The sequence below is a fragment of the Pleurodeles waltl genome, chromosome 7, assembly GCF_031143425.1.
Source record: "Pleurodeles waltl isolate 20211129_DDA chromosome 7, aPleWal1.hap1.20221129, whole genome shotgun sequence".
Lineage (NCBI taxonomy): Eukaryota > Metazoa > Chordata > Amphibia > Caudata > Salamandridae > Pleurodeles > Pleurodeles waltl.
Genome location: NC_090446.1, coordinates 78600647 through 78618632, shown reverse-complemented (window position 1 = coordinate 78618632; position 17986 = coordinate 78600647). Strand labels below are relative to the sequence as shown.

At 44.3% G+C, this 17986-nt stretch overlaps 1 protein-coding gene across 1 annotated transcript in view; it reads right to left on the bottom strand.

Annotated features, from left to right (window-relative positions):
- Nucleotides 1–220: 220 nt before the first annotated feature.
- The window catches only part of LOC138246829 (uncharacterized), an 83513-nt gene continuing 65747 nt past the window's right edge, over nucleotides 221–17986 (bottom strand). The window contains exon 34 of the mRNA XM_069201585.1: nucleotides 221–5160. Within this exon, the coding sequence (XP_069057686.1) occupies nucleotides 5140–5160 (21 nt within the window). The 3' untranslated portion in view covers nucleotides 221–5139. The remainder of the gene's footprint in view (nucleotides 5161–17986) is intronic.

Here is a 17986-nt window from a genome sequence, read left to right as displayed (position 1 = left end):
AAATCTCCAAAACGTCTAGAGGATTTCACAAAAGCCAAATTACAATTCAATACTAATCAGCCACAGGAAATATTTCTTGATATCTTCCTAAATCTAGCTCTCACTACTATGGAGATTAAAACAGAACTGGTAAGCTAATAGTTAATTATTTGAAAATTAAAAAGGATCACACAGAAATTTAAAGTATTTACACCTCCAATAACATGTTACTATGCCATGATTTTCAATCCATAGAAAAATATATTTAATTTGACAACATTCATAAAACATTTTCCTTGATTGAAAAAGCTAAAGCACCTGGCTCACATGGTTTTACAATTGAATTGTACGTGTACTTTTCAAATCATTGATTATTTAAACATTTGGACATTTTTGCTTACTTTTTTAATACCAAAACTTCTAACATCACACTCCAGGACACTCCTATTTGTTTAGTTAAAAAAAAATGGTCATGATCCTAGACACTGTAAAAATTGCAGACCTATCTACTCAGTGAACATTGATTATAAGATTTTCACAAAGATTATTGCTCTTCAATTAGAACCTTTCTATTGAAACTAATTAGTCTAGAGATATCTAGGGGCCTATTTACAAATAATGACACAGCCTGATGCCACAAGCCATTTGCGTCGCCGAGCTGTGCTATTAGGAAAATGCAGGGATGTGTCGTATTTACAGCAATATGACGCATCCCTGTACTTTCCTCAGTGCTGGCGCACAATTGACAGCATAGCGCCAATGCAGGCACCCTTGCACCATGGCAAGTCAAAATAGCAAGTCCTCTGTTTTGAAAATTGGCCACCTGGGTTCCTTTATCATTACAACCCAGGGTCAAGGAATGGATTGAGACCTCTTGGGGGTTCAAGACTCACTCAGGCTGGGTCCAGGTGCAGGTTTAAGATGGACAGAGCCGGAGGTGGCATGTCAGGAGGCACTGGTCCATTGATGAATGTGTGACTACAGGGTGGTGCTCCCACCCGGCTCCCGGTTGAAAGATGACCTAATGGAAACTCGATAACTCAAAGTGTGTATACAAACAGGAACAAATGTACCTGGATACGCAGAGTGTTAAAAGCCCTGATTCATGACAGGTAGGGGATAGAAATAATGGGGAACGCAAAGGTCCTGATGAAGGCCGAATGACCCTGAGGGGCAACAGAAACGGCTGAAACATGTTGACTGGTGAACAGGTACTGGGATGAACAGGCAATGGTATCCTTTAAGTCACCACCAGGGGTCTATTTTTAGTCCTGTCTAGGGGATTCTTTAGTAAAATTGAGGAAGGGGATACTCTTGAGACAGTTTAATGTTTTGTTGCTTGTTCAGATCCCCTTTTTTGTTTGTGTTGTTGCGTAGTGTGATTTGTTCCCCACCCTTACTGCTCCACTCCAACGTGGGACTATGTAGGAGTGTGTTAGCAGAAGCCCAATGATGAAGCATGGCACAATTAGTGGGCGAGGGCAGTTTTTCTTACAGGTAGCCGCCCGCCCGTAGGGGCGGGGAATTTACTGTTTTTTCTCTTCCCTTTTGTGATAGTGGTAGATATTTTGGGAGGTTGGACAAGAAGAGATTTTTCCTCTCACCCCTTCAAAGGTGTATTGCTAAGATGGTGGGAGCCTATTATGTCCCTATAGCTTACAACAGGAAACCAACTAAACTAACCCTTGGAGTCACTTCCGAAGCCCAGTCCTGGGTACAGGTGGTGCTGCAATGCTGTACAGTAGGGCTGGGCTCTGAACGCTCCAAGCAGGCTTCAGGCAGCAAAGCAGTCCTCCCAGGTTTAGCAGCAGTCTTGAAGAGTGCACAGCAGGTCTCAACAGCAGGCAGTCCTGGGAGAGTCCTTCAGCAGTTCCAGTAGTGGACTGAGGAGCAGGTCTGAGAGCCCTATTTTTATACCCTAGTGCCCTGCTCCTAGAAGTTGGATGAAGTTTTCAGAAAGGTTCTCTGAAGTTCTAGGAATTTCCTGTCTCCTAGCTGGCTGCACTGACAATACAGGGTTGTTAAGCCTATTGTGTGGTGGCAGAGCCCAGCCTATTCAGTTGCAAGTGGGCTATGCTTAGCTCCGCCCCCCATCAAGTCAGTTAATCAACCAATCAGGCTCTGCTAACCCCCTATTGTGTGACTGCCTGAGGTGATTTCACAAAGTCCCTCCCAGTCATGTGACCTAAGGCACGTTTCAGGCACAGAGGGCTAAGGGCAGGAAAATTCCAACTTTTTAAAAGTGGCATTTTCAAACTTGTGATGATAAATCCAACTTTACTGTTCATTACAAGTTCATAGGTACCAAACATGATATATCTACCACCTCTGGTTTAGGAATTACAACTACTAGGACATTTAAATCTAAAAGGTACATGTCAAACCTTTAAATTACACACCACCCTGCCCTATGAGCAAGTCCTACCATTTAATTACACAGCTCCCTGCCCTATGGGCCACTTAAGGCCTACCTTACGAGTGACTTATATGTAATAAAAGGGGAGTTTATGGCTTGACAAGGGGTTCTAAATGCCAAGTCCACATGGCAGTAGCCCACTGCCTTCATGCTGCAATGACAGGGCTGGGACAAGTTAGAAGGTGCAACTCGAGTGGGTGGCACAATAAGGGCTGCAGGCCCACTGGTAGTATTTAATTTACAGGCCCTGGATATATATTATACCACTCTACAACGGACATACATGTAAGTGAAATATGCCAATCAGGTGTATGCCAAACAAACCATGTTTAAGAGAGTGAGCACAAGCACTTTAGCACTGGTTAGCAGTGTTAAAGTGCATAGAGGCTGAAGGACAACAAGCAAAAATCCAGCACACATTAGGAGGAGGAAGGCAACACGTTTGGGGGTGATCCTGTAGAGAGGACCATTTCCAACAGTATACATAATCAATTGACCATAAAAGTGTCTTTTAGTTGTTCATGTAGTAAATATGAAACTTTACATATGCAGTGTACTTTATTTTTTGGGCTTCCTTGCAACTTTTAGTAGGATTGTGCTGCATGAAGCCCAAAATGAATGGAAGCCAATCATTGTTGTTATGAAACGTAAGAATGTTTTCCCTTAATCGCCAATTATCATATCCTCCATATACTAGTTTGTGTAGCTCACTGCTAGGTCACGTCTCCAGTTTGTTGCACAGGTGTACATAAGGAAGATGGTTTGTGTTTGACTTATTGGGCATAGTTTTATTATGTAAGCCACACAGCATGAAAACAAAAATTATGTAGAACAAGATGTATTTTATTGGTTATGTATTTGTTTATAGGTTTCCATTACCATGTCACCTCTCAGTTGTTCATGCAGTAATTCTGAAACTATACATATGCTGTCTAGTATATTCCTTGCTACTTTTAGTAGGCTTTTGCTACATATGAAGGACAAAGTGAAGGAAATGCAATCATGTTTATTGTTATAAAAATTAAGATCATACATTTGTTCCTAGTGGCCAATTATCATGTCCTCCAAATGGTAGTTTGTGTTTGGCGGGAGGTCCCAAATGGACAGTATGCATCAGACAATCTGCACTAAATACAGTGGAAGGTATGATGCACCAAAACCTCCTCTGTAGAATTTTCCAACTGCGGAGCCATCGGGGCACCGCTGTTGGAAACATTCCAATTGGCCTGACTCTAAATTGAGTGGGCATACTGACAGTTTGGTGAATGGACAAGGTACTAAACCTCATTTGTGGGGTAGTTTTCTGTTTGCTATACTGTGACTCTGGACCTAAATCTTTGCTATTCAGTTATACAATGTGTCTTAAGAAAGTACTAATAAACATCCCTAATTTGCTGTGAACCATAGAAAAACTGTCTCTCACTTGCGAGTGATTCGACTGTGTTGAGTTGTGTTTTCATCTGTATATAAAGTAGTAAAAATCTATAAGTTGTAAGTCTTGGGAGGAAAGCTTCTTTAGCAGGATGTAACTTCAATTATTACAGGTGAAAAACAAATGTATAGGATCCTACACATGCATTCAGGTCCTACTGGCATTCATAGGGGCAAATTTATCAAACTTTCATGCAGCGCAGCAAGCCACCTTGTTGTGCTGCGTGAAAGAGAAATGGCAGGAATGTGCCATATTTGACATTATACAGCACTTTCCTGACATTTCCTTGAGCTGGCGAACAAACTGCTGCTGCTTAGTGCCAATCCAGACACCCATATGCCATGGTGCAAGGGTGCCTGCATTGCAGAAAGGATTGTTTTTGTGCAGTAAGGGGCCCCTTCCTGCACAAAAACAATCCTCTGAGGCATTTTCCTCTTTCATAGAAAAGGGAAAAAAACAAGGAGAAATAAAGATATTTCTTCTCCTCCTATGCCTCCCCTGGGGAGGCATAGCATTTTGACACATTCCTAGGTCTTACAGTAATGGTAAATCGGGAAGTACACCAAAATCCATGGGTGGATGCGTGGGAACACCCACGTACCACCCACGGAACACCTCTCTAGGGCACAGTAACCCAACGCAGTGATTTGCTCTGTGCTGCGTTACTCTAGATTTATCAACCCACTCAGGGCCTCTCAATGCTGGCTTGCATGGCTCGATTAATCTAACTGTAGTGATGCATCACCCTTGCGCCCTTTGTTTGGTGCAAGGGTGACACAACACTATGATAAACTTACCCCTCAAACTCTAAAGGGTCGCTTCCCATTTATGTATTCATCCTCAACAGATTACTCCAGACATCACATTGTAAGGGATATGCAACAAGCCGCACATGTAAGGACCAGGGAACTGTGCTGTATTGATGACAAACCTTTACTGCTTCCACCCAACATTTACAATGAAGAAATGCAACCACAGCTTCCAGACAGTTGTAGGCTTGCTCAAATAACTGCAAATACTGTGGATAATATCAGAGTCTTTCATTGAGCCACAGTGGAGGTAGTGATCAGGCGTTACTACAGATGAATTGCACACATAAAGAACCTTGGAAGCCCCCTTTACAAGGCATGAGTACTGCTGTTCCCACTGTCATATTATGATCTAAATCAATGGTGCTGTCCCTGGAGACTCCGCAGGGAAGGGGGAGATTTACTGAAGAATGGAGAAAGGTCCTGCTGCCTTTATCACAGGGTGTTTTGCGAAGTCTGTCATCAAGTAACAAGAAAACTGAAGCGTTCAAGGTCCACAATAATCACTTCTCATCCGGCATGGGCTGTTGGGAATAAAAACATCAGAAGCAAATTCAGAAAAAAACAATAGTCATGATTACAACCCAACCAATTTCAACTGTTTTTGCACAGGCATGGTAGAATCTATAGCGTGAAAAAGAGAGTCTGGGGAGGTTTTAAGTAACTCCTATTTGTCACATGTGGCATTTTTATTCAAGGCTAAATTATTTTAAGGTCTGAGGTAGGAAGGGAGAATATCCATGCCCCATCTAAATCTACCATACTCAGTGTGAAGCTAAGTGTGGATCACAGGGGTATAAAAAGCACGAGACAGTGGCGTGGGAGCAGGGATTTGGAATGTCAATGATTTTACTTTGCCTATTTTCCAATTATCCTAGTTCTCCTGTAACAAGAAGCCATATAGGTTTAAACTAAGGGCCTGATTTAGACTTTGGCAGATGGAGTGCACTCCGTCGGAAGGGCAGAGAACAATATCTCCTCCAAACCGAGGGACTGCGGCATGCCAAATTTAGGGGCTGATTTATGACTTAGTGGTATGTGTATGCTCCATCGCAACAGAGTATACATACCATACGGCTAAGATAAAGGTCCGCCTGCCCAATTTTTATGTCGGCTGTCCTTAAGTTGGCTTCAATGGAATTAGGAATTCCTGGGAATTTCAACATTAGAACCTCCAGATAATTCCTCTTTTGCCCTGATTTTCCTCCTCGCGTTTTTGCTTGCTAAAAACAGAGAAGTTTCATGTAGAAAATCTCCACATTTTTATAAATCTGCAGACCTTGAGATTCAGATGAGGCTGCCAACCTAAATTATCGGACCCATCAGAATTAAAGGAGTGCTCATAAGGAGACGCTTCTTGTCCATACCAAGAAACCCTATCAAAGTGATACCCTCTGCTCTTCTACCCACTGGCCCTTTTCACAAAGGTAAACTTACACCTTTGTGTAAGTTTACGACTGCATGCTATTCACAAAGGGATTCACCAGTAGTATTATTACAAGTACAGAGTCTCTGCACATAAACAAATAGGCCTTTTTATTAGCAGAGACTCCAAATTTGTGAAGTTACTACTCGTAAATCCCTTTGTGAATAGCAAAGAATCGTAAACATACACAAAAGTGTAAGGTTACCTTTGTGAATCAGGCCCTTCAATGTCAGAAATTTGCATCTGACTTTGGAAGATTTGCATCAATGGGTTTTCAAGAATTCAGTAGCACATTACATTGCAGCGTTGCCTTTTTGCTTCACAGTCATCCAGATTCACAGAAGCTCAAAAAAGGTACATATAGCTCACACCTACATTTTACCCACTTTAAGAAATTCACAAAAAATGTCCTGAATAGTTGTAATTCTGTGAATAAATGTTTTTACTTATATTCAGCGATGATTTTTTTAGTAGTGCTATATCTCACTGCAGATTTCACACTTCATGAATATCCTCCAAGTACCATATTGGATACGGAAAATGTTTCCGCAGCAGTAGCTCTCCAGGACCACCGGGTGATGCAGCTCAGCTTCAGCCAGGGCTTTGGACGCCCCCGAATATGACTGTATCTGGATACTATTTAATCAGTTCTCAAAAAAATTTCCGCGTCCCATTAAGGCTTGTGTTGAGGCACTGACACACCTTTAACAACAGCGACAATATCAACAAAAGTTACATTTGCTTATATTGGGATTTTATTAGTAACAGCAATAACATATCACAGAAGAAGGATGGAGGACAGTGAAAAATCTTCAGGAAGATATAGCATCTGCCGTAAATATCACCACCAATGGGAAGCAACGATTTCGTCTGATGGATACTTCTTGCCACAGATTGCTAACCTAACAAATGCAATTCCCCCTAGGAAGTGGGATTAACTAAGGCCAATTAGCAATATTAATTATTCAACACAGCCTTGGCAAAGTATCCATCCCCTCTTATATGCGCTATGAGCTAATAATGTTTCTCAAATGTATTTAAGTAAAACCAAGAGGTCGACCAACAAATGTCAGACAAAGGGACACCCCTGGTGAGAGTGGGAGCAGCAGCTAATGATCCCCGTGGAGTGGAGCAGGCACTACAGATCTTTACGTAAAGAGTTCTTTAAGCATGAGGTCACATGCTTGGTTATCATTTTATCCTTCTTGGGGCCAACAAAGTCCACACAGAACTGATCTTCCACTCTGGCCTGTTGTGTGCAATCAATATAATAATAAACCACACATCTGGGGTCTAGTCTACACAGTCACTCCTTCCCCTCGGTGCGGCGATAAGGAGGAAAGAAGGAAGGAATGATAAACTTACTCATCTGGAAGGGAGACACAACCTTTAGGAAGAAGTAAGTGCAGGTACAGTGAAAGGTCACAAACTCCACCTGAATGACAGTAAAAGCACCGGGCAACTGTGCATGAGTTTGAACGGTGAAGTCTTAAGGAACATTAACAAATTCAAATCCCACTGTGGAACAATAAATGCTGGGTAAATAAATAAATAGAGTAGACCTTTTAGAACACCAAAGAAGATTTATACAGAGAGGCTTAATCCAGTAGGAACTTGACAGTGGACAATACAGCAAAATATCCTTTTATGGAGGCAACTGACAATTCCTGCTGGGGAAGGGAAAGTACCAAGTGCATGATATCAGAAAGACAAGTCTGATTGGATTCAAACCTTCAGACTCCAAACAAGAGTCAAGCCAGTGACTCACAAAAAAAATACTTTAGAGTGGATTTCCTGGCATCTAACATGACATCTGCCTCTTCTCTTTGGTAAGGAGGTCCCTAATTGGCACTGCCCAATCTCCCTGCATGAAGTGGCTGGGCCAAAAGACTGGGGTGGAAAACCCACCCATCCTTCTGTGAAAGCGGGTCCATTCCATGTGAAAGAGGATGAGGAGGTGTACCAAATAGTCCTTGCCTAAACTAGGATGATCAAGGTTAGTTTGAGTTGGTCTTTCCATACTTTTGAAAGGACATTTTACAGTGCAGCCAGCTGGAATGCTGGAATGTGTAAAGCAGGCCCAGTGATCCATTGAATTTGGAGGCATTCAGAGGGAAGTATATATATGGCACAAAACTGACAACACTTCCTATTCTGTGCAATGGCAAAGTGACCCAGTTGTGGACATCTGAGTCTGGAAAACATCATGTCCAAAGTTTTGAAGAAGTTCCCACTCATGATCCTGTGAAGAAAGGGGGCAGTTGATTGGGGTGATGCAGTACAACCACACATCTGGCTTCAACTGTGTGTATCCACACTGTGGCAGCCACTTGGAAGATGCCGAAGAGGTAAAGCCTTCCAACCATAGTTCAGGGTCCCACACCATCCTACAAGTTGATATGGTGGATGGTGTTTACTTTGTAAGATAAATGTTGGATGTGCTCCCTGAGATGGAAGTGAAAAGGGCCTTTAGAGTAATACTCATTGCCCTTAGCTCCTACACATTTATGTTTAACTCTGCTCTGATGCAAACCAAAGCCCTGCACCAACATGTTGCTGAGGTGAGTGCTCCAGCCTAATGACCACATCATGGCTGCCTGCAACTGCGATGAGTGAATGGACAGCCCACCAGGGAGGGGCGAGAGGCACACCTGCCAATGCAAGCACAGGAGATCAGATTGGAATATCTGTACCTGAGCCAAATAGATTTCTCTATCTGGTACCAGCAGGATGCATGAGGCTATCAGGCGAAGCAGATACAAGCACTGCATAGCTGCGATAGGAACCTGAATTTGGACATCTCAATCAAATCCTGAATATCCATGATCCTTTAATAACAAGGAAAGTCTTGTTACGGGTGTTGCTTTGCACCACATCAATGAAGACATCCTCTTGTTGGGAATGAAGTGCGATTTCTAGGCATTGAAGCTAAAACCCAAGTTGTATTGGAGGGTCATGATGGTATGAAGATTACAGGAAAGTTCTCCTTTTTGCCCTGGTCACTCCCAAACGTTTTGGACAGATACTGGTGGATACTGACTCTTAGCTGTGCCCTGGGTACTACTTACCAGTCCCAGGGCCAGTGCTCTGTGTAAAGTGGATACGCAAATTAGGCGGAATATAATTGGCAGTATCAACCTACCTATTAGTCCCTAGTATATGGTAGAGTATGTAGGTTTATGGACCACAGCATAGATAGAGCAGCCATATGTGTACTGTTGAGGTGGCCAGTGTCATTTTAAAGGCAGACCTGCCTTGCTGGCTGCTTTTAAACTAAAGTTACATGCTAATTCGACTTTGGAATTAAAAGTACTTCCAAAGTCTTAAACTACCTTATTTTTTTACATATGTCACCCCTAAGGTGTGCCCTAAGTGCCCCTAGGGCTAGGTGCTATGTAACTATAGGCAGGGACCTTATAAAAATTGTTTTATAAACCCTAGTGAGTAAAATAGCCAATTTTGTTTTCCCTCACTGTAGTGAATGGGCTCTATAGGCTAAAATGGGAGACTTTATTTTAGTTGATAAAGTCCTGATAGGCGCTAGATATTTCAAGTTTGGTATCAAACTGATTTTTATAATGAATGCAACAATTTGCCATTGTTGAATTCAATATAACTAGTTCAGGGAAAGAGTTTTAGAACTCTAGCTGAAAGTTGCAAACTTCAGCTCTGCAGTGCCCTTCTCTCATTGGCCAGCCTCTGGCAGCCTGGCCAGGCTGCCTTGATAAACTGTTAAGTGGCCTGAACTGAAGACAAAAAATTTGCCTGGAAGAAGAGATCTGACTCAGCAGATGGTGAAACTGGATTGGGGGAGAGCAGCCAACTGGCTTTCAAAGGAGAGAAGGACATTTGGACCCCCTCCATTTCCTGCAGCCCCAGACAACCAGGTTCCCTATTGATTACATTACGGGAGAGCGGGAAGGGGGGTGATAGGTTTTTTTAGCCACACCAGTGGGTGGACTCAGCCAGACCTAACCTCCAAAATTCAGTTTCATTTTGTATTTTTAAAGAATGTTGCTTCCTGGGGTTGATTTTGGCCACACTTCCCAGGAAGTGGTCATCCAAGAGGGTGGTGGCCTGCCTGTGAGTGGACAATCGCCCCCCCCTCTGCTTTTCACCCCAGGAGGTCTCCCAGGGCAGCATAATCTCTATCCTAGCTTGGAGAGACTGTACCTCGCCCCTCCCCACTAGGTGATCCAGATACACCACAGTTTCCTGCCTATCTGGCACTTGCAGGCCTTGATAGTCAGGCCTACCTGTTGCTTAGCCTGAAGCTCCTCCTGGAGGTGGAACACATGATCCTCCCAGCTAGAGCTAAAGATAGCTGTGTCATCTAGGTAGGCAGCACTGAAAGCCTCAATCCGAGCCAAGATCCTGTTGATCAATCTCTGAATGGTGGCAAGGGCATTGTTTAACCCAAAGCCATCTCCCTGAATTGAAAGTGGCCCTCAGGTTGAGAATGCAGACCTCTGTTTAGCCCCCTCAGTCAGCCAAAAATCCACACAGAAAGAGTTCTGTGGAGCCTCCAGGTGGGGCGGCTTTGGGTACCACCACTACTGGGCTAGAGCGCTTACTATTTGAGTGTTCAATAACCCCATATTTTGTCTTGGACACTTCTTTCTTGATGCCAACCCTCACCCTGTCAGACAGCAGGTTCATTTGTTCTTCACAGGCATGCTGTCCTCAGTATAAATGTCAGGAGTACACAAATGTGTAAGCTCAGGGGTAATGGAGAACAAAGAGGCAAACTTCCCCAGCAACTAGTGACAGTCCCTTTGTTGCTCTGTGATTGGATATGGGAGAGGTTGAAGCCTTCCAATGACCTATTCTGCTCCTTGGAAGATAGGAGGTCGGGGAGATGTTCATTCTCCTCTACCACCCCACCATCTGTCCCCAGGAGCATGGTGACTTCAGACCACTCAGCATGTGGTTTGAGAAGGTTAAAATATAGCACCCCTTGAGAGGTTCCTAGGGTCTTGATGTCCACTAGGTACATGACCTCCACCTTTCTTTCCTTCATCTAATAAGGCTCTGACCAGTGGTCTTGGAAGTCCCTGGGCTCCACTGGCTCCTTAACCTACACTTTCTGGCAAGGCAGAAACTAAACCAGAGTGCCAAAGCTTCATTAAATCCTGGCTGCCTGGCAGATTATCAGAGGCCTTCTTCCAGAAGTGCTGCATCTGCTTTCAGAGAGCCAGCATGTAGCTGACTACATCCTGGGGGGTGGCTTCCTGGAAGCTTGCTCCTACCCCTCCTTCACCAGACTAAGAGATCCCCTAACAGGGTAGCCACAGAAGACCCCAAACTGACTGAACCAAACTCCCTTCTGTGATACATCCCTGCAGGCAAAAAGGATGCATGGCAAGGCTACGTCCTACTTCTGTCTCACAGACTCTGGTGGGGCCATAATCATGCCTTTAACGGCCTTGTTGAACCTTTTAACACGCCCATTGTTCTGAGGGTGATAGGGTATAGAGAACCTGTAAATAACCACACACTCAACCCACACTGACTTCATGTACATTGATAAGATGTTTGTGGCCTTGTCAGACACCACTTCTTTGGGGAACCTCACAGGGCTAAAAATCCCCATCAGGGTCCTAGCCACTGCAGGTGCAGTTATAGTCCTCAAAGATGTGGTCTAGGTATATAGTCACATGGCTCACCAAAATCAGGCTAAACCTGTTGCCCAAGGCAGTTCTGGAGCTCAGAGGCTGACAATTTCAATGCCCACTCTTTTAAAGTAGGTCCAACTACAGGTAAGGGAACCAAGGAGCTTTGAGCTTTTTTCCTGTTTTCCCCTGGAAGGTGGGATGCAGGTGGTACATGAGCTGCATAATACATCTGAGGCTGTCTTCATCCTCTGACAATAAAGTGGGTGACACATGTGGCAAAGGTTTTGTCATGCCACAGATGCCCCACCCAGGGTTATGACATAAGACAGACCCAGAAAAAGACTCTTTTGCACCACCTGCACTCAGGTTGTCCCAGGTTCAGGAACCTTAGGATCACTCTAAAGGTCATTCTTCCAGTAGATCAGGTGATTTTCAGAGGCAATACTAGCTGCAGGGGCCTCAGCTTGCCATCTCAAACCCTCACGAGTTGAGCACTCCTTTTGAGCTCTGCAGAACTCCTCCTTGTTGGTGGACCCACCTTCAACTTGCTATCCAGCTGGATCAGGCAGGTATCCCAGGGACAATGTCTTCCCTGTAGGTTCTGGGTCATTGACCTCAGACTCAGCTTCCTCTTGAACTGTGTGAGTCTCAGAGAATGGTTTTTGTGGACCCTTTGTCCTTCCTCCTTTAGGCAGTTACCTGGGCCAGTCTTCCAGGCTTCAGTTCTCCTTGACATCCCTCTCAGACTGCCATGGATCTTGTGGTCAGACGGACCCAGTCAGGGAGTCCCAACATCTCAAGGTGGGACCTGAGCTCCTCTTCCTTCCAGATAGTGTGCTCCAAGTCAATCCCTTTGCAGACAATATCCAGGCATGCAGAACTTACAGCTACCTGTGCGGGTGTGGGGGAACTTGAGGTACCCCCACTCAAAGGGTACTAGAGCCACGGGGTAATGGCTCTCAAGGTTGTCTACTACTACAGCTTGGTAGAATGTTCTGAGGATTACCCGCTCTGAGGACTACAGATGCCACCATACAGTAGTCATACTGGCACCTATGTCCCTCAGAGCCTCCACCATCTGCCCATTGATGGTGACCCAATGCTTGTCCTTAGAAATACTGGAAAGCAGGCGGGTTTTGAGCACCATCTTCTTGTCACACAGGAACACTAGGGTAACTTCTGCTCTATTCCCTAAACAAATTAAACCACCCCCCAAGAGCTGCACTGGCAAACCCTGGGGACTGCCCACCCGTGGGTGGGTGATGCCCTTTTGGGGCACTTGCCATCTCCCTTCATGTGCCCATACCAGTATCATTCACAGCGCTAGGGGATAAACTTCCCTCTACTTATCAGTGAATCCATTATTTTTCTGAATAAGGGCCTGAGTTAGATCTCAGTGGATGAAATAGTTGGTCATAAACATTACGGTTATCCTGTCTGCCGTATTACAATCCCCATAGGATATAATCGGATTGTGATACTACGGGCGGTATTCCTCTCCACCAAGATCTAAACCAGGCCCTAAGTTGAGACTGGATACCCTGAGAACTATTTTGAAGGCCTATGGAGAACACTTTATTTTTATTTTTGTCTCCCCCCCTCTTTCTTCTGCTGGGGACCTTATCTACCCTTACGGGGATACCCTACGATACCTTCTTGGACACTCTGGTGCTGACTCAGAGGTTCGCCTCCCTTGCAAGCTACCTGAGGTCAGTTAGCTTGCTGTCAATCAGGTGTTGGAGCAATTTTTTAAAGCAAGTACTGAGCATGTACCTTTTCAAAATCAGGTTGTACAGCCATTAAAATGACTTACTTTACTGCCCCACAGCTGCAACTTCCATTACCTTGCTGGAGTGGCAGGAGTAAATTTTGCAGCAGCCTGTTCATGGCTACCTCAATTTTCAGCTTAGCTATTTGCAGCCTGAAATCTCTCTCTGCCTTCCTATCCTCCAGCACCTCTTGGGAAAGGTTGTGGGAAGTATGCTGCTGCCTGTCTAAATATGGTAGGGGACCTCACTCCCTCTCCCCATTGGGGTCACGGCCAGGGGGTTATCGTCCCAACTTTCAGCCTCTTTTCAATGTCCACCTCCTCCTATGCTGTAGCCAAAAACAGACAGGCTTCGTTTCAGGTCCTCAGGGCCTTATGGAGTTCCTGGTTCTTGGAGCTCTTGGTTGTTGGGAGCTGCCTCTCCCTACAGAATCCTTTGACCTCAGGCACAGTGTAGATCTAAAGGCTGTTCAGCTCAAACTCTATGCTTGCAGCAAGCAGAGTCACAGGTGCACAGAGTCAAGTGGAATAGAAGTGAGCTTTGAAAAAGCAAAATAGCCATTCAAGGAGAATCTGGTATCAAGTTATTTATTATTTATATGAGATTTTAGTGTTACACAAAATTACTGAATGGCACTGCACAGATACAAGCACTGACACCCACCACTGAACATTGGGTTGTTGCTTGAGGGGGGTGAAGCCCTACTCAATCAACAACCGCAGGCCTCATCAAGGTGAACCGATAAGGTCACTAAATTAAGTTGTGCTTAACCCTCTGGTAGCTGGGCACAAAAGGATTCAGGTTTAACTTAGAAACCAAGTGAAAGTATTTATGAAGCACACAGACAGTAATAAAGTGAAAACACAACACAAGAAAAATCCAACATCAATTTAATCAATTTAGACAATTTAGAGTAAAACATGATATATAAAATGAGACCACAATGTCAAACATCCAATCATTAGAGGCAGAGATATACAATTTCAAAGTTTTAGTTACATATAAAAAAAGAGCCCCTCATGGTCATCTGATCATGCTAGACCTGGGAAAGTCACAAGTTCAGCCCAACCACGATGTAGCCCTGACTGGATACAGGGACCAGATTAATCATACTGAAAAAATTATCTTCTCAAAGTCCAGAGCTCCACTGGCAGTGGAGTAGACCACAGGGAGCACGGAAAGCATTCCGAATGGGATATCACGTTGCTCGCGGTCACAGTAGTACGAAGAGTCAGGTTGGTGGGAGCCTTCTTTAGCAGTCGTCGCAGGCGAAAAGACCTCAGCATGAACGGGTCCATTCTCAGTCGTGAAAAGCCCCAAACTTCTCCCTGACATTAAGAGGAGTGCACTCTGATACCAGAGGCACCTCTTTGGGATCTGGGACACACTCTAGCAGAGGTTAGTAGGGCCCAGGCAGGTTCAGGCAAGTCAGGTTGCAGCAGCTCAGATGGGTAGTTGCAGGGAGGCCTCTGGAACTTGTTGTGTTCTTGTAGCTCAGAACAGGAGGTCAGCCAACTGACCTTTGGTGTCACTATGGTAGTCCTGGGTTTCAAGGAGATGGACCTCTCTCCTCCAAGCAGCAAACAAACCTCAGGCAGCAGGGAGACCTCAAAAGAAGAAGGTAAGCCAGTAGCAGCAGGGCAGTCCTCTGGTAGCTGCAGGGGAGTCTTCTAAGAAACAAGGCAGGTCTCATGCAGCAGGGCTGGCCTCTGAAGTAAAAGGTGTGCCTTCTGACGTCCTTCACAGGTCCAGAAATGTATTTAAAATTGGTTCAGCAGTTTCAATATTTATATCTGGTGCCAGCCATTAATGTGGGTGGAAACACCTGGCCTACCACCCTTCTAGTTCTGGAAAGTTCTTCTTTTTCTCTGCCAGACTCCAAGGTGGCTAAGGTGACAAAACTCTGGTGTCAGGCACTTTGTGTGTGTGCTGGACCACGTTTAAGTGGGCAGGGAACAACTCTACCCCTTCATCTTGGCACGGTGGCCCATCCTTCTTACACCTAGTTCCCCCTTTGTGTCTGGCACTATCTGGGAGGACTACACAAAGGCCAACTGCCAACCATACCCAGTTATTCGATCCAGGACACAGGCTGCAGGCACCAAATGGATAAGGCAAAAATGGCAACATTCTAAAAGTGGCATTTTCAGTGTTGTGACTTAAAATCCGACTTTATCACTAAAGACTAAATCAAAAGTTATAATTTATTAAATGTAATAATAATGTTACCTAATGTTATTTAATGAGAGAGATAGGCCTTATAATAGTGAAAAACTAATTTGGGAGTTTTCACTACGAGCACATGTAAAGCTGAAAAGTATGTCCAACATATTAAATACAATGCACACTGCCCTATAGACCGTTTAGGGTCTACCCTAGGGGAGACATAAGTTTTAACAAGCATTTTCAATGCAACGGCAACGGGTCCCACATTTGCTCGAGTTAGAGCTATTAGCGTTGTAAAGAAAAGAAAAACACAGTGCGATCGCGCTATGTAAAATGCAGCGCGATTGCGCTGCGTGGAAAATAAACAGATAAAGTAGTCCAGACCCTAGGCTGAAAACATCGAGCCTCATATGTTTTTAGTAATTTACCAGTGCTGTGTAGGTGGGCTAAACACCGGAAAAGGCATGACAAATGCATGCCTTTCACAAATGAAAGCAAGCAGATTTTAACAGGCAAGCCCACGAACCAATGTAAGTGACTGACGTGACATGGGCGTGGTTTCAAGCCCAAAGAGAGATTACTGAATGGACTAAGCGTTTTGCGCTCGCCCATAAAAAGGAAGGATTGGGCCTGAAAAAAGGTTTATTTGCAGGTAGACGTGGCAGTTTAAAACAGCACGCAGGCTGCAATAGCAAGTCTGAGACATGTTTTAAAGGGCTATTTAAGTAGGTGGCACTTTAAGTTCTACAGGACCACAAGCTGTATTTAAGTTAGAAGTCCTGGCTAGATGTATTACCACTTTATTAACGACCTATAAGTAAATTAAATGTGCCAATTGGGTGTGAGCCATTTTTACCATGTTTCAAGGGGTGAGCACAAGCACTTTAGCACTGGCTAGCAGTGGTAAAGTGCACAAAGTCCTAAAGCCAACAAAAAAAAAATCAGCAAATGGGAATGGAGAAGGCACAAGGCTTGGGGGAAGACCACACTAAGGCTGTCAGGTCTAACACTTCGGACTGGCCCCATTAGAGAGGACTCCCACCCCTTCTCTAAACATTCATGTGTGCTGACAACATAGCAGTCAATTTTTACTGACTCCTATGCATCCTTTCACGCTTGCTCTGGTGCAATACTGTTCACACAAAGTGATGGTAGTTCTGCTTTTACTTTTCTTTTCACACCCTGTGAAACTTTAAGTACTTTACTTGTGATATCACCTGTGTACAACCACAGACCTGTTGCAACACAAGACCTTCCAGCTCAGAAAGACATTTAAGCAAAGATCTGACTGAATCTGAAACTCCCCCTACCCCTGGCAGGGAGGTCCTACTTAAACTTGTTTGGCCCTCTGGTGTTCTTTTGTTCACCTCATTTGTTTTCATGCCCCTTTCCCCTCTGTAAATGTATTTTTCTTCACACCATCTCTCACCTTGCCACCTTCCTTACCTCATTCTCCTTAACCTTCTTTATCTACCTTGCTGGGTGTGTCATCCTTTTTGTCCTCCTCTCCTGCCCCCCCCCCCCCCAGTTTGTTACTGAATTTAAATTGTTGTCTGTAAACATATCTTGTTTATGCAACTACAGGTCTCTGTAAAGTGCTTGAAAGCCTTCCGGTGTAGTGACGCTAAAGAAAAATAAGAATATGCAGAAGATTAAATAAAAATCGGGGATTCACCTCAGTGGCAAGCTTTGGTTTCACTTTCACCCACATCTGGTGTCCTTCTTCTCCTTGGCTATTTCAGATGCAGGAGAATAAAATGTACAGCGGTCACAGCTAAAGGTCTTATGTTAACAGCAGGAAGTGCATTTAAGATGCAGGTCTTCTGCCGACGATTTATGTAATTTGCAGGTGAAACAAGCCCTGAGTATGGATGTCTTCTCCTTATGAGGAGATGATGGCATTATGACAAAAGCCTGAAGTAAACGCACACTCTCTGTGCTGTTGCAGGAGAAGGTGGGTCTGGGATGATGTCCAGGGAAGCTAAAAATGAGAAATCCTGAGGTTCTGAAGTGACTCGAATAAACAGAGCACAGCTTTGTCAGTGATTTCCTCACGCACAATGGGGCACGTTTACAAGAAATGCAACACTTTTCTTGCGTCGCTCATGCCTCCCTAATGACACCATGCTTGTGCCGTAGTTACAATATGGCGCACCTTGGCGGTCGTTAGGACAATGGTGTCAACATTTTTGATGCTATTGTGGCGCTTTGCTACACTAGTGTCAAAAATGTTGACGCTAGTGCCGTAAAGCAGAGGGAGCCCAATAGGTTTCTATGGGACCATCATTTTAAAACCTGCTCTGAGCAGGTGTTAAAAATGACAGAAAAAATGGCGCAGTGAAATGTTGTAAATTTCACTGCGCCATTTTTTTCG